The sequence below is a fragment of the Zea mays genome, chromosome 6, assembly GCF_902167145.1.
Source record: "Zea mays cultivar B73 chromosome 6, Zm-B73-REFERENCE-NAM-5.0, whole genome shotgun sequence".
Classification (NCBI taxonomy): Eukaryota; Viridiplantae; Streptophyta; class Magnoliopsida; order Poales; family Poaceae; genus Zea; species Zea mays.
In genome coordinates this window covers 97,471,023-97,484,447 of record NC_050101.1, presented here as the reverse complement: position 1 = coordinate 97,484,447, position 13,425 = coordinate 97,471,023, and the positions used below count along the sequence as shown (strand labels likewise).

General features: G+C 40.3%; 1 protein-coding gene and 1 long non-coding RNA gene across 2 annotated transcripts; both read right to left on the bottom strand.

Moving 5' to 3' along the window:
- Positions 1-209: 209 nt before the first annotated feature.
- On the bottom strand, positions 210-630 carry LOC109940606 (uncharacterized). Its single transcript, XR_002263192.2, has 3 exons — positions 595-630; positions 432-504; positions 210-334 (listed from the first exon to the last, which is right to left on the bottom strand). It is a non-coding gene; the product is annotated as an uncharacterized lncRNA (long non-coding RNA).
- A 10,218-nt stretch (positions 631-10,848) lies between these two features.
- Positions 10,849-12,094, bottom strand: LOC103631207 (uncharacterized). The gene is made up of 6 exons (XM_008652165.2): positions 11,987-12,094; positions 11,626-11,902; positions 11,453-11,537; positions 11,250-11,374; positions 11,088-11,159; positions 10,849-10,989 (listed from the first exon to the last, which is right to left on the bottom strand). Exons 2-6 carry the CDS (start codon positions 11,873-11,875, stop codon positions 10,913-10,915), a joined length of 609 nt encoding a protein of 202 aa, XP_008650387.2. The 5' UTR covers positions 11,876-11,902; positions 11,987-12,094; the 3' UTR covers positions 10,849-10,912.
- Between the last annotated feature and the right edge of the window lie 1,331 nt (positions 12,095-13,425).

The following is a 13,425-nucleotide window of genomic DNA, read 5'->3' as shown; positions in this document are numbered from 1 at the left end:
CTATAATATGCAACGGAACCGTACAATAACACGATAACAATATATATTCTAGATATGTGCCCGTGCGTTGCGATGGAAGTAAAAGATTTGTATGAAACATTGATACGGAGCAACACACATCACTATAATATGCAAAATACGTGTGGAAAACATTATCAATATCACACAAATTAGTTACAGACAAATGTGTCGACAACTGTTCACTAATCAGCTAATCCTTTTTAGCGATATCGACAAGTCTTTGTTGTATGTTTGCAGGGATGGCATATCGGCACGAATTGTCCTCGTAACTTAAAAGATCAATCACAAAGTTTCTTCGAAGAGTCTTTGCATCCTACAGACAAAGAGATAAGAGAATAAAACATATTATCTTGTAGAACGAGATAGCTAGAATGTAAGTTTTGAACATAAAACAAACGTACTACACTCACCCCAACAAATTTCAGTCGTCTGTCATTCCCCCACATAGCCATAGCTTGTAGAACGAGGTAGCTGGTATTAAACCTATAGAATAATATTTGGGCAACTATGTTTTATACAATGATTATCGTAGAAAAAATTTAAACTGCTGAGAAGGTGGTACGAAGAAAATACCCTCTTAAGTCAATTGGAACACCAGTCTGAATTGTATGTTCCCACTTAAAGATATCCTCCGCCCATCCAGAACGTTTCTTGCTGTAAGCAATCTTATATTTTTTTGAGGCCATGATAATCGCTTCCGCGAACCTCTTGTATGGCATGTGTTTACACCAATCTTGAGTCGGTGTAAAATCGATAAAAGTCACATGCTTTTTAACATGATCTATTACGAAAAGGGCGTGACATCCATTGAATTTCCATGGCATGAGAACCTGCAAAATATCAGTCATTAGGATCCTACAACAGAAGTGTCCTTTATAAATACATTCGAAATGAACACATACTTACATATCTACAACCCGTGATATAATAATTCATTGATGGCCAACAATCGAGTGTTTTGGCTAACTCTTCTGTTGTAGGATCCTGATGGTACTTTGGAAGTTTACCAAAACCAACCATTCTCTGGACAGTATATATACATGTACACATGATGATTAGATATAGATACTATATATTAATACATTAATGATTGGAAACAAACTTACCCAAAAACGCATGTCCATATAATGCTTTCTATTATTTATGATTTCTTCTTTCGGTCTACGTGACTCTTTATTGGCAAGCAGCCGAACAGCCATATCAAAACATCTTAGAATCATATCTTGAGTTGTCGTTAATATGTTTTGCAGGTCTTTGACAGATATTTCTATCTTAAAAGGATTGAAACTTCGCACCCATGTTCTCCTGTAATGTAGCATGACGAAACTCTATATCAAGAATCTAAGTAGTCGATATACATAAAATAAATAAATCAATGAGCACTTACTCTAGTGTCGTATCGTCTTCTATTGCCATGATATAATCACATAAAACATCTATTGAATCGGCTTTGGTCACTGGCATGTCCTTTGTGGAAAGACCAACCATTAAAAAGTCATTGGTGCAACCATCGTTAGAGACTTTTACGGGAGCTCTTTTATCCCAATCATCAACAAACCACCTTTGCAAGTCTGCTTGAGTAATAGGGCCTTCCTCATCTTCATACACTACTTCGCTATCATCAAGCACGTGGAGTAGTTTCCTCTTATTTGAATCTGTTGGGTTTTCTAATATCTCAACATCAGATGGGCTTCCAGAGTCAACTTCTTTTTCATTTTTGTATAACAGACACCCCCTTCTCTTATTCAGGTCTGAAGATAGTAATATAGCAGCCATTTTTTTCCTAAAGTGTGACATGTCATCCTACAAATAAGAAACAATTATTTAGCATTATATATGTAACACTGACTGTAGATGTCCATATATGTCATAGTAGTATAATAATATACCTGGGTAAAACTGTCAGACAGTTCATCCCCTGACCAGTATTCGATATAGTTCAAAAGAAAGAGGCCACATGAAGAGCTACAATATACATTAATACCAACATAAAGATTAGTATGAATTAAGAAATTGGTAAAGAAGATCTTAGGACGTACCTATCTGTCTGCTTTGCATATCCCATGTCTATTTCTCTGAGCGGCCAAGAAGCAACTTGGAGGTCTGGCCACCTGTGGTCTTTTAACTCCTTACGTTGAGATATCATATCTATTTGTCTTTGTAGTCCTTTAATCTTTATATATGGTAAAATAAAATTAGAGATTGGGATAAGTTAATATTGAATTCATAATTGTTTAGTTTGTGCATACTCACAGAGTCAGTGAGGTCTTTGCGGTCTTGTGAAGTACCAAGTGAATCGAGCACTTGTATCTCCATATTTCTTGCATGGATCACAGCAAGATACCAATGCGTCTCCCGGATGTTTATCGGAATAAACACCTACAAAACAATTATAAATACTTGCATAAGAATAAAATACATATAAACACTAACTGTTCAGATTGCAAACTCATATGTACCATGTCATGGTCTAGGTAAAGTAACACCCTTCGTTCAGCGCTACATATGTGTGTCATGTCTTTAATTGGATATAGCTCCTCTGTTTTAATTTCAAGATCACCATCTCGCTTCAGGAAATTGAACTGGAAAGCATTTTCTATGTGAACGCGACCTCCAGATCGGCACTTTAGATGCTTTTGAGCTTTTATCAAATTTATGTAACAGTCTATAACCTGCAAGTGTGTAAGTTGTGGTTAAAAATACCAGGATGAGTAAAAAAACTTATACATAACAACGTCGCCAAATATAAAAAATAAGCATGGATTACCTCGTCACCTAAATATGCGCTCGGCTGAAATAAACACTCCATCCACTTCCTTTCAACAAAGGCATCATCAATAAGAACGACTTCTACCCTTGGTTCACAAGGGATTTCCTTGATAAAATCGATGAGAGCAAGATCACCTTGCGTGCAAATATAGTCTAGGAGCAACCAGTCATGAGATAAAACTAAAATTAGTTATTACAAAAAATACAAATTGATCCATACAGAACTATGAAAAATTTAATACCTTCTCGAACTATTGCGGTTGCCACCGATTTTTTTGGCTTGTTATGAGACAAGCCTACAAATAGAGATTCCATTCTCGCGGGACAAAAACCTACATTCATAACAAATTGTTAGATGCATACAAATTATTATTGCTAATTTCACAAATGATCCAAAACTCAACAATACTTTAAGATAGTATGCATGCTCTAATAATACACAAACATGTGCGGCTCTAATAAAAACAATTGTAGCATGCAAACATGACTTGATAATACACCAGACCAATCAAACATAAGACAAACATCATCCTATTAGTTTGTTAGCTGAACATGCAACTCTTACCATGGGTCTAATTTGTTAGGACCTCTTTGTAGACGATGTTCTTGGTATATGTCCCACAATCTATGGTGGGGGTTTTCTTTACACCCTTCCTTGACTTTTTCCTCCCATCTACAGCTGGGATGACAAGAATCTTTATGTTCGATCGGGCCGTCGCTCTAGATAGAGCAACATATAGTTGGCCATGAGAGAACACTGGTTCAGGCAAGTATACACCAACATTGGGAATAGTCTGACCCTGTGCTTTGTTAACCGTCATTGCAAAGCTAAGCCGTACAGGAAACTGCTTTCTTTTGAACTGGAAAGGGAACATCTCTTCATCGGAGGGACACAACGGTATACGTGGTAGGAAAATCCGTTTTCCAACGTGTTGACCCAGTACAATCTCTGCGTCAATGCTATTTCTTTGGAAGCCACGAACGACCAGCCTGGTGCCATTGCAAAGTCCATTTGCAGGGTCTATATTCCGGAGCAATATAACAGGACATCCAATCTTGAGCTTCAAAACATGAGGTGGTAGCCCATTAGGCGTCAATGTGTTTAGGAACTCGGGTGGGTAGTAGTTGTGGGGATCATCCATGGCGCTATCGAAACTATGATACACCATATGCTCCCCTTGAAAACGATCAATCATCTTAACATTTATCATATCAACCCAGTCGTTCCGTGTTGACAGTATCGCCCTTGAAGTGATGTAGGTGGAATCAGACATATTTTCGTTGAGATTTGGGAAAGCAAAGTCTATTAGGTTGTCAAGATCGTTGTCACTCCCACTGTAAGGCACACACACATCATCAGGAAGACGAATGTCGCCGTCACTATTTGTTTCCTCAGTTCCACCGCCTACGCGCAGCAAAAATTCCGCAAACCAAGGGTCGTTTTTTGCTCTCATGTTGCTAACAAGCTTTAAGTGGGACATGGACTCCCATAGGTAAGACATTCGTAGCGATGACGCGACCACTTGAGCCCTTGACCCTTTACGAACAACAGGCAAGACCTGTCTGAAATCTCCACCGAAGACAATGGTTTTACTACCAAATGGTAGTGCAGGGCGACCCATTATATCGCGCATGCTATTGTCCAGTGCCTCCACGGCTTGTCTCTTAGTCATAGAAGCCTCGTCCCAGATAATGAGAGATGCTTTCCGTAGCAACTCTGTTGTTCCACTCTGCTTCGTGAAGCTACATACAGCGCCATCGTCAATAGTGAGTGGTATCTTGAAGCGTGAATGGGCGGTTCTTCCTCCAGGCATTATGGAAGCCGCAACGCCAGATGTAGCTGTTGCCACTGCAATCTTTCCCTGGTTGCGTAGCGTCGCAAGCAGCACTCTGTATAGATAAGTCTTCCCAGTGCCACCAGGTCCATCCACAAAGAATAATCCGCCCTGATCGGTGTCAACGGCAGACATAATCTTATCATAGGCGGCCCTCTGTTCCTCGTTAAGAGAGTCTTTAAGAGACACATCTTCCACTGTCGGTTGGATACTTTCCTCCTCGTAAACCTCTCGAGCAGTACCAATAGCATCGTCATACGCGTCGATCATAGGAGGTAGAGGGAATGTCTTTATGTCTTTTCCCATTGACTGCAGCATGTTCCTAATGTCAATCAATACCATCTGCTCAACATGAGTTTTGTTCTGACTCTTGTGTTGATAGTCCTCGGACATAGAATCTTTGTGTTTCTGCCAGAGTACAGCCACATCGCTTGGCTCACAGTAAACCAGTATTGTGGCAAAAAGCCGTCGCAGCGACGATGGCATCTGGAAAAGAGCACGTTCAGTGAGACACTCATCCAGTGTGTTGTCCGACTCAAGTAGTCCCCTTCTCTCTGTTGCCTCACGAAAGGTCGGTAGGGTGACACCATCAACTGTCCTTAGATCCACATAGGAGGCGGCGCCAGTAACGTGGTTTAGGAGAACACGAAGATAGTAGCGCTCCCCCTCAGCCGGATGAGCAGAGACTATCCTACCGACTTGTCCACCTGTATCTCGTTTCCTCCGTTGCCATACTTTTCCCTTACCACTCTGCCAAGTGTACCACTCAGGGAAGTCACGATATAGGATGCCACGAGCCTCCTCGTGTAGCCTATTCTCCTCAAAATATGATGTGAGCATCGACCTATCAACACCTGGACGGTTGACGACTCGCTCGACCATTTGCCACTCGTGAAACGCCACCATGTGCATGTTTGGAAGATGGAGTTGAAGCTGCATAACAGGTGGAGATATCTGACTAAGCTCAAAGCCGTATATCCTCCACAAGGCTTCCGGAGGAGTCACCCACCTTGCATCTCTATACTGCTTGATCTCATCAACATCATCATCTGCCTTGCTCGCATCTCTCATAACAACAGACGCACGATCATGGCCTTTGTATATGTATTTGAACAGGTATTTAACAGCCTTGATGCTCCCACATGCCTCGACATTGATGTGGCAGTTGAAGAGACGAAGGAGGTATGGGTTATAAGGGACAACCCATCTATTGTCCAGTTCGCACCCTCGGACCTTTTCTTTACGGTCATCGTCACGACGTCTATAAATAGGGTACGAATCCTTCCCTTGCAAGGTTTTGTCACTGAAAGACCGAGGGTAATGATTCTTGCACGATTTACGACCCTTAGTGCATGGGCAGTTAGGGTTTAGCGACCCACACGGGCCATGCATCATATGCTTGATAACCATCTTTCGTAGTTCAGGGTACTTGTTGCTTGGGATCTCGGCTGAGATCAAAAGGTCGTATTGCTCAGGACATGTGAGCTTGTACTTCCTCTGCATTATGAGTAGAAAATGGGCATGCGGCAAACCCCGCTTCTGAAACTCCACGACATAGACGTAGGCTCGGACCTTACCAAGAATATCCTGTTTAGTCAGTCGATGCTTTAACTCTTGTAGCTTCGCATGAAAGACACGCACTACAAGATCCGGACGATCTTGCGGTGTCTGTCCAGGGAGAAGCTCCCTCCTTATCTCATCCCAGTTAGGGTTACATGTCATGGTAAGAAATATGTCTGGTTTACCAAACTTCCGCACCAGAGCCATAGCATCCATATACCGACGTCTCATGTCACGAGGACCGCCGATAAACGACGTCGACAACACAGTTCGCTTGCCAACCTTCTCTCCTCTAATATCTCCATCTAGCATGCTATCCACCAAGCCCTGGTACAGGTCTGCCCTTAACCGATCCTGATTCTTGCGTATGTAATCTAAACGAGAGTTCTCAATCTTTATGTACGTGTCGACCGCGAACTGCTGAAAAAGCCGCTTTCCATGAAGTATAGGATTGAATACCCCGGGGCGAATCTGGAATTTGTAGCAGTAGTAGTCACGTACAGACACACATAAATGGCTAGGAGATTCTGCATACGCAAGGATTATAAAGTGAGTGATGATGAAAAAATAGTTAATAATGCGCAAATATTTCAAAATATAAACAAACAACTAACCCGCATCTTCATCATTTGCATTACTTGCCCTATGTGTCGCACGGTATGCATCCACTTCGTCCATGGATACTCCAACCTTTGGGATATTTGCGTGCCAGCCAAGTTCGCCTCTAGGGAAGAACAATGGATATGATAATGCATCGTAGCATCCATGGTATGAGCGGATGCAGTGGCTTGAACTGTCCTTCCCATGGAGCATAACACTCTTGCTGAACTGGCCTCGCCCTTCGCTCCCTTCGATCCAGACAGCGGCCACCTCCGAAGTGAGAGGTGTGTTATATGTCTTCTGGTTCAACGTCTGGTCTAGGTTCAACGCGATACGATAGTCATCAAGGTTCTCAACGTGACCCATGGTCCTAAGGTGCTCGGAGTACGGGTTTCCACGTAGTATGTCGACTATCTGTCGAATAACCTCTTTGTCTTTCTGTTGATGCTCTTCGCGACACTTACGGTACCGATGCTCGAGAGTGGGATCATCATCATAAAAGTAAAGCTCAAGGTGTTTATGCTCTGCCCCACCATCCCTACCAAATGACTTGATATTGTGATACATCATGCCCTGTGCTCGGAACGTGTATATACCAGAATCCCTTACATTAGTTGTCATACTATCGAGGCAACAGTATAGGGAAGTGAAAGAGAAATGGCCATTAAAAAACCTAATGTTATCACGAAAGTGCCTAGCATCAGAGTCTGCACTATCCCACAACCTCTTGAGTTGGGGAGGGGTCTCCAGTGGGGCTAGCTCAACCTTCCCACCACGACAACAAAAACCAGGTGTCTCATACTCAAACTTCTTCGCGGTGCAATAACCGCAGTTGGGAACAGTCTTTAGCATATGGGTTTCTTCAGGGATGTTGCTATACACCTTGTCGTACGGGTCAGGAACATCAATGGCACTCGATTCATCTTGACTACCATCGATCTCTATATCCTCATCGGTATCCTCATCTGATATTTTTTTGGAAACAATGAGTAAGACATATATGTATTTATATAAGCATTTGTATCATATCATAAAAAGATTGAAATTAGTACATTGCCCAGCGAATAGGTATCCCTCGTTCTCATCAGCATCGTCTTCAAATACGACACCGTCATCGTCATCAACTGGAGGGTGAAAATACAAGCCACATAAAATACCTGGGCATTCAGGATAAAAGGGGGGGATAAAAATGATAGTAATTACCATTGTTGTTGATCTTTGCAGTCATAAGGGGTTGTGTCCGATCATCCCCTTCCTCGGTGTCACTAATGATATCCTCAGCCACAGTAGCCATGTTCCTTGAAATGGATGCTTCAAATTGCCGGTTTCGACGGGCTAAGATAGCTTGTCTTTCACCACGTGGCACATGTTGTTTACGTCTTAGTGGTCTAGTAGACATACGCAGTGAATCGGCATCCTCGGTCTGTGTTGAAGCTGGTAGGAACGAGTTACTGGCGATATCAGGGATAACCCAGTCGCAGGGGGTAAGAGCGGATCCATTAGGTTCAATTGCATCTGTTGTAGGGTGTACAACCTCAGGGGTATATGTTGGGGACTCCATGGCGATGGACTCCTGACTCAATGTGTCAGCCAACAGTGCTCTACGTTTTCTTATGTACTCTATCTTTGACCCTTTCCGCTTTGGTGTATTATTATACAACCTAAGGCGTTCACGATTAAGCTCCCTCTCGGCTGGAGTTAAGTTTTTGTACCGCTCTCTAAAGTAGGCAGCCCTTCCCAAATTATGGTTAGGCGTGTTACCAACAGTTTCATGCACACCGCCTGGAATAAGGCATGTATACGTTAAACCGCATGAAATCAGCTGTTTTGCAAAATTAGTTGAGTGAACAGTCATGTACCTGGTGTCAGAAGGTCTCTTGTTGTGAAAACATCGTCTGACTTGAATGTCTCATTCCTATGCAACCAATCGCTATCATCATCTCGATTCACATTTGGAACTACCAAATCAACAGTGGCAAAATGATTTTCATGGCTACAAATCTGTATTTCTGTATTTATAAAACGATCGATGGAAAAAATTGTGATAGGTATACCCGCAATACCTTGTGTTGCAAAGTTTGTGAAATCAATTGTGCTACAGCCATCTGAAAGACTAACTATGAAACAAAATGGAAACCAAAATAAGATTAATAGACATTCACTAATCCACAAGAGGATCCATTAAAATAATTAGGAATTTAACTTTTTCATCACCTGTAGATCCCTCTGTTTGTATAGGAGGTCCTTTATTTCGTTGGCTTGCTTCACGACGTTTTCTACTTTTCTCGTTTTTTTGTTCAACGGTCATCGCGGCATATCTTTCCCTTTCCCTTTGCCTCTTACGTTCCTTAGCATCGACATTTGGACCAAGCCTTTTCGATCCATTTTCATCAGCTACAATATAAAATTTAGTATTAGTGTTACCCTTAATACTACGTTTCAAACATTAATCGGCACGCGTGTAATAACCTTTACCTATAGTAATGGTGTTTGAGATGTTTGTCAATGGTGTGCGTCCATCATTATGTTCCATCTGATCTGTTTCTGTTGGTTCTCCGTTCTCCATAAAGAAACCCTATCATGGACAGTGGAATGGCTTAGTTAAGTTTTCACACAGTACTTGAGTAAGGTCTGATTTGGTGATCAGGGACTTGTGAGGGGATCCATGGAGAGGAATTCCGCTTGCCATTCAAATAGCAAGGAGATTCCTCACACATGGATTTGAAAAGCAAGGGATTCACAGCAGTAAATCAATCACCACGCTGTTGCTACCATACAAATTCAGGTCTCACATACATCCATCCTCAGGCGAGTCGAGTGCTTATATAATCTGAACGGTATTGACCTGTGTCTACCTAACCACATTTTACAAGCAACAAAGTGTAATAGTGCATTTGATCTGGTTGTGATTTGTTCCTTCACCCAATTCAAATATTTCTTTTGGTAACATTTCCTTCTTTGTTTTCCAACTTTTCCGATCAGAATTAAAGAGACAAAGGAATCGGTGGCAATACTCTTGTGTGGGACAAGTGGAGGTGGTAAGAAACAATGCAGGGGTGAGGGGTATTTCATAAAATTGTTTAGTTTATGTTGTTTTCCGTTATTTAGTTATATCTCATTTCTTGTAGCCACTGATTAAAGTCTTCTTCTGCTGTTACCAAAAGAAAACACATGGAACGATTTGGTGTACGTGCAAAGTACATGACTCTAGATCCAGCAAAGAACAGATACATCAAATACATTCGAAATATTAGAGCTATCCAGGAATACCTATGCAACCGAGCTGACAAGCATCTTGTGCCGAAGATCAACAATACCAATGTTGACCAGAGCGTGGCTGCTATACATGCAACAGTCTTCAGCTGTCTTTGCAGGCGAGCAACAATACCAATCTGTGGTATGTCTCACCGACGACAAACTGAGAATAATTTGAGTTCTTAATGGCACACAAGCATAAAGAACAGCAAGAACAAAGGAACACAGAATCAGAGAAAAAACAAGAGTTTATATATTCAATGTTCTCTCTTTGTTTCTGGAGTTACATATGTTCTTTTCGTTTTTGAGTGACCTCTGATCCTTTTGTTTATTGAGTTACATCTGTAGTCTGTAGAGAGTGACCTTTTATTTACAGCAAAGGACGCAAGGGTGAATACACATTACTGTGTGTACTTCTCAGTTTCTCCCCTCTAACTAATTTTGCCACCCTCGGAGTCATCTGTTCACATTTTTTTATATACTGATTTTACAACACTCTCAGATAGGGCTGTGGTTAGAATGTTTCAAGAGAATTAAACAAAGGGATATGGTTTAGTCAGTAAATAAACTGAAAGCTTAAAGAACAGATAGGGGTGATCAGGATTACCTACAGATTTGGAGACTGTTTGCACAAAATATTACGGGAATTCAAATTTTCGCACAAAATATTTAATTATCATTTGCACGGTCAAAAACTTCACAAAATATCTCTTATTAAACCCATGTCATAGGTATTACAAACAAGATTCATAGACATACAAGTTTGCCTCTTGTTGCGTTTGGTTGCTCAATAACAGTATGACACGTATTCTATCAAATCTCTCTACGCCTAAACATAGTCCCAATTATTGCTCTTTGCGAATTTGTAGAATCTATCTACGCCTTTCTTCTTCAAGAAATGTAACAGCAAACTGACGGTTGTTCAGCGCCACCAAAGCTTTTTGGATTGCTGCAATGAATGCCACAATTAATCACATCTACACGTAGTTCATGATATAATGAAAACAATCACGATTTAATGTAACTATTTGTTTAGAATATACTTACGTCGAAAATGATGGGTGTTGTGATGGAACGGATTGAAGTGTATTGCGGTATGATCCGAAGACTCGAGGCACTCTAGAATTACACATTTAAATCTCCGTTACGAATCATTATAAAGCAAAACCTAGTGACAGATGTTTTGAAAGACGTAAAGACATGATGTACCTTGTCTTCTGAACCGTCTAAACATAGTCCCAATTATTATGCCATAATCCTCCTTAGCCAACGCCCAGCGGAGTGCATTTTTGTTTAGTAGGTCACCCCAAACTTTAATGATATGTAAATATCCCCTACGACATTAATTTTGGTAAGAATAGGTTAGTAATATTTAGACTTGGATATATAACTCGACAATTAACAAAATATACCTAGCATCCATTATAACAATCTTTCTGAAAGGGCCCCACATTGTGCGATGTATTGTATCCAAGTGGACTACAACAGCCATAATGTCTACAAAAATAACAGTTTATAAATGGATTAATACTGAATTTTGTGTAAACGATATATTAATAATATTAAGAGTTCGATATATTCTTACCGACTAAAGTCCTGTTTGGCAACTCGGCAATATCAGCAAGGTTCAATAGTATTTGTTTTGGGAATGGTGCCATCTGAATTGGAACAGTGTATGGCTCCACGATAGATTGTTGGTCAAGACACAATTCCATGGGACCATTTAGATGACGAAAATTAAATTCACCCGGATGAAGACTGAACTTCACATTATGCATCTTGTAAACATGCTTTTCATGGAGCAAATTGTCGAAATGTTTGACTGTCTCATACATATATGTTATGGCCTCGATCTTGGCTCCCTAATAGTATTTCAGTAGGAGATGAGGCCATGGTATGAATATCGTGTAACTTTGAAATTGAAACTTAAAGAATTGTTGGCTTACATTGATGTCAGACAAAACGAAATGTTGTCTATCACGAAAACGTGGTTCAATCGGGAATTTAACTTCGACCCGAGCGACAATACTGTATTTCCGCAGAAGCCCATAAAAATCTTCATCACGGTAGTCGTCGAACAATCTGAAGCTATATTAAACATACGACTAAATAATGGTCATAACTTTGATAGACAAATTTTGTGTAAATATATTTATAATAACTTACATAGGCAACCGTTTTAGGCGGTCAGCTGCGGCTCTTTCACGGTTCAATACGACCGGTTCCATCAAAACCTTGTAGCCTTTAACATAATTTAAAATTTAAAATTAAATGGAACACATGTCATACTTTCGCGGATCAATATTTTATTGTTGTCTAATGGTTCATGAAAATATATATCATGCCTCGACAGTTGAGAATCAAAATTTAATTCAAACAAATAGTTCACTGAATATTGTGAGTATGGATGAAGCCTCTACAGGTGAGAATCAAAACTTAATTCAAACAAATAGTTCTCTTAATTCAAACAATTTGTGCAGGTTGTGCTTGTTACTAAAGTCTGCTACACATTAGATTTTGCAGACAGAGGTCTCTTTCAATTATCAGCTACCTGGGTGCATTCTTCAATGCTAGATGTTTGATAACATGTTCGTGGTGTACGGGTCTTTCGGTACAAGTATTTTATTTTAAAGGAGGGAGAGCAAGGATATATAGCCTTGAGACCCCATACAGATAGCTGCACAAATATGTGTGCACATAAAAGCATGAATTATTGTTCTGATTTATAGTAGTAGAGATTAGCATCAACCGATATATACCGGAAGAATGCATATAAACTTTATAACCCAATACAAAAGGAGGGAGAGCAAGGATATATAGCCTTGAGATCCCATACAGATAGCTGCACATATGTGTGCACAAAAAACATGAATTATTGTTCTGATTTATAGTAGTAGAGATTAGCATCAACCGATATATACCGGAAGAATGCATATAAACTTTATACCCCAATACAAACCAACAATACACACAAGCATACACGGCATTAACAACATTGCTTGTTAAGAAAAAATAACTTAAGAGCTCCCCTAAAAAACAGCAAGGAGTACAGCCAGTCTCAAATATAGATTACCTAAACATCCAATGTTGAATCAAAGTGCAAGGTACAACACTTAGGTAATAACTAATCCAGAGACGCAATCCGAATAAACACAGGTAAAGGAATTCGCATTGCAGCAATTATTATATATCAGCAGGAACTGGTAGAACACATGAAAAAATATGAGTAGTTGTTCATCACAAGTTACCTTGGATTTTGCCGTTGATGGTATAGTTCTTCAAGATCACTTGGGACTTCTTTCTGTACGTTATCAGGATTACTACAAGTAAAAAACTGGTTCAAGAAACAAACTATGAACACGTTTGTAAAGCTAGCATTTTAAAA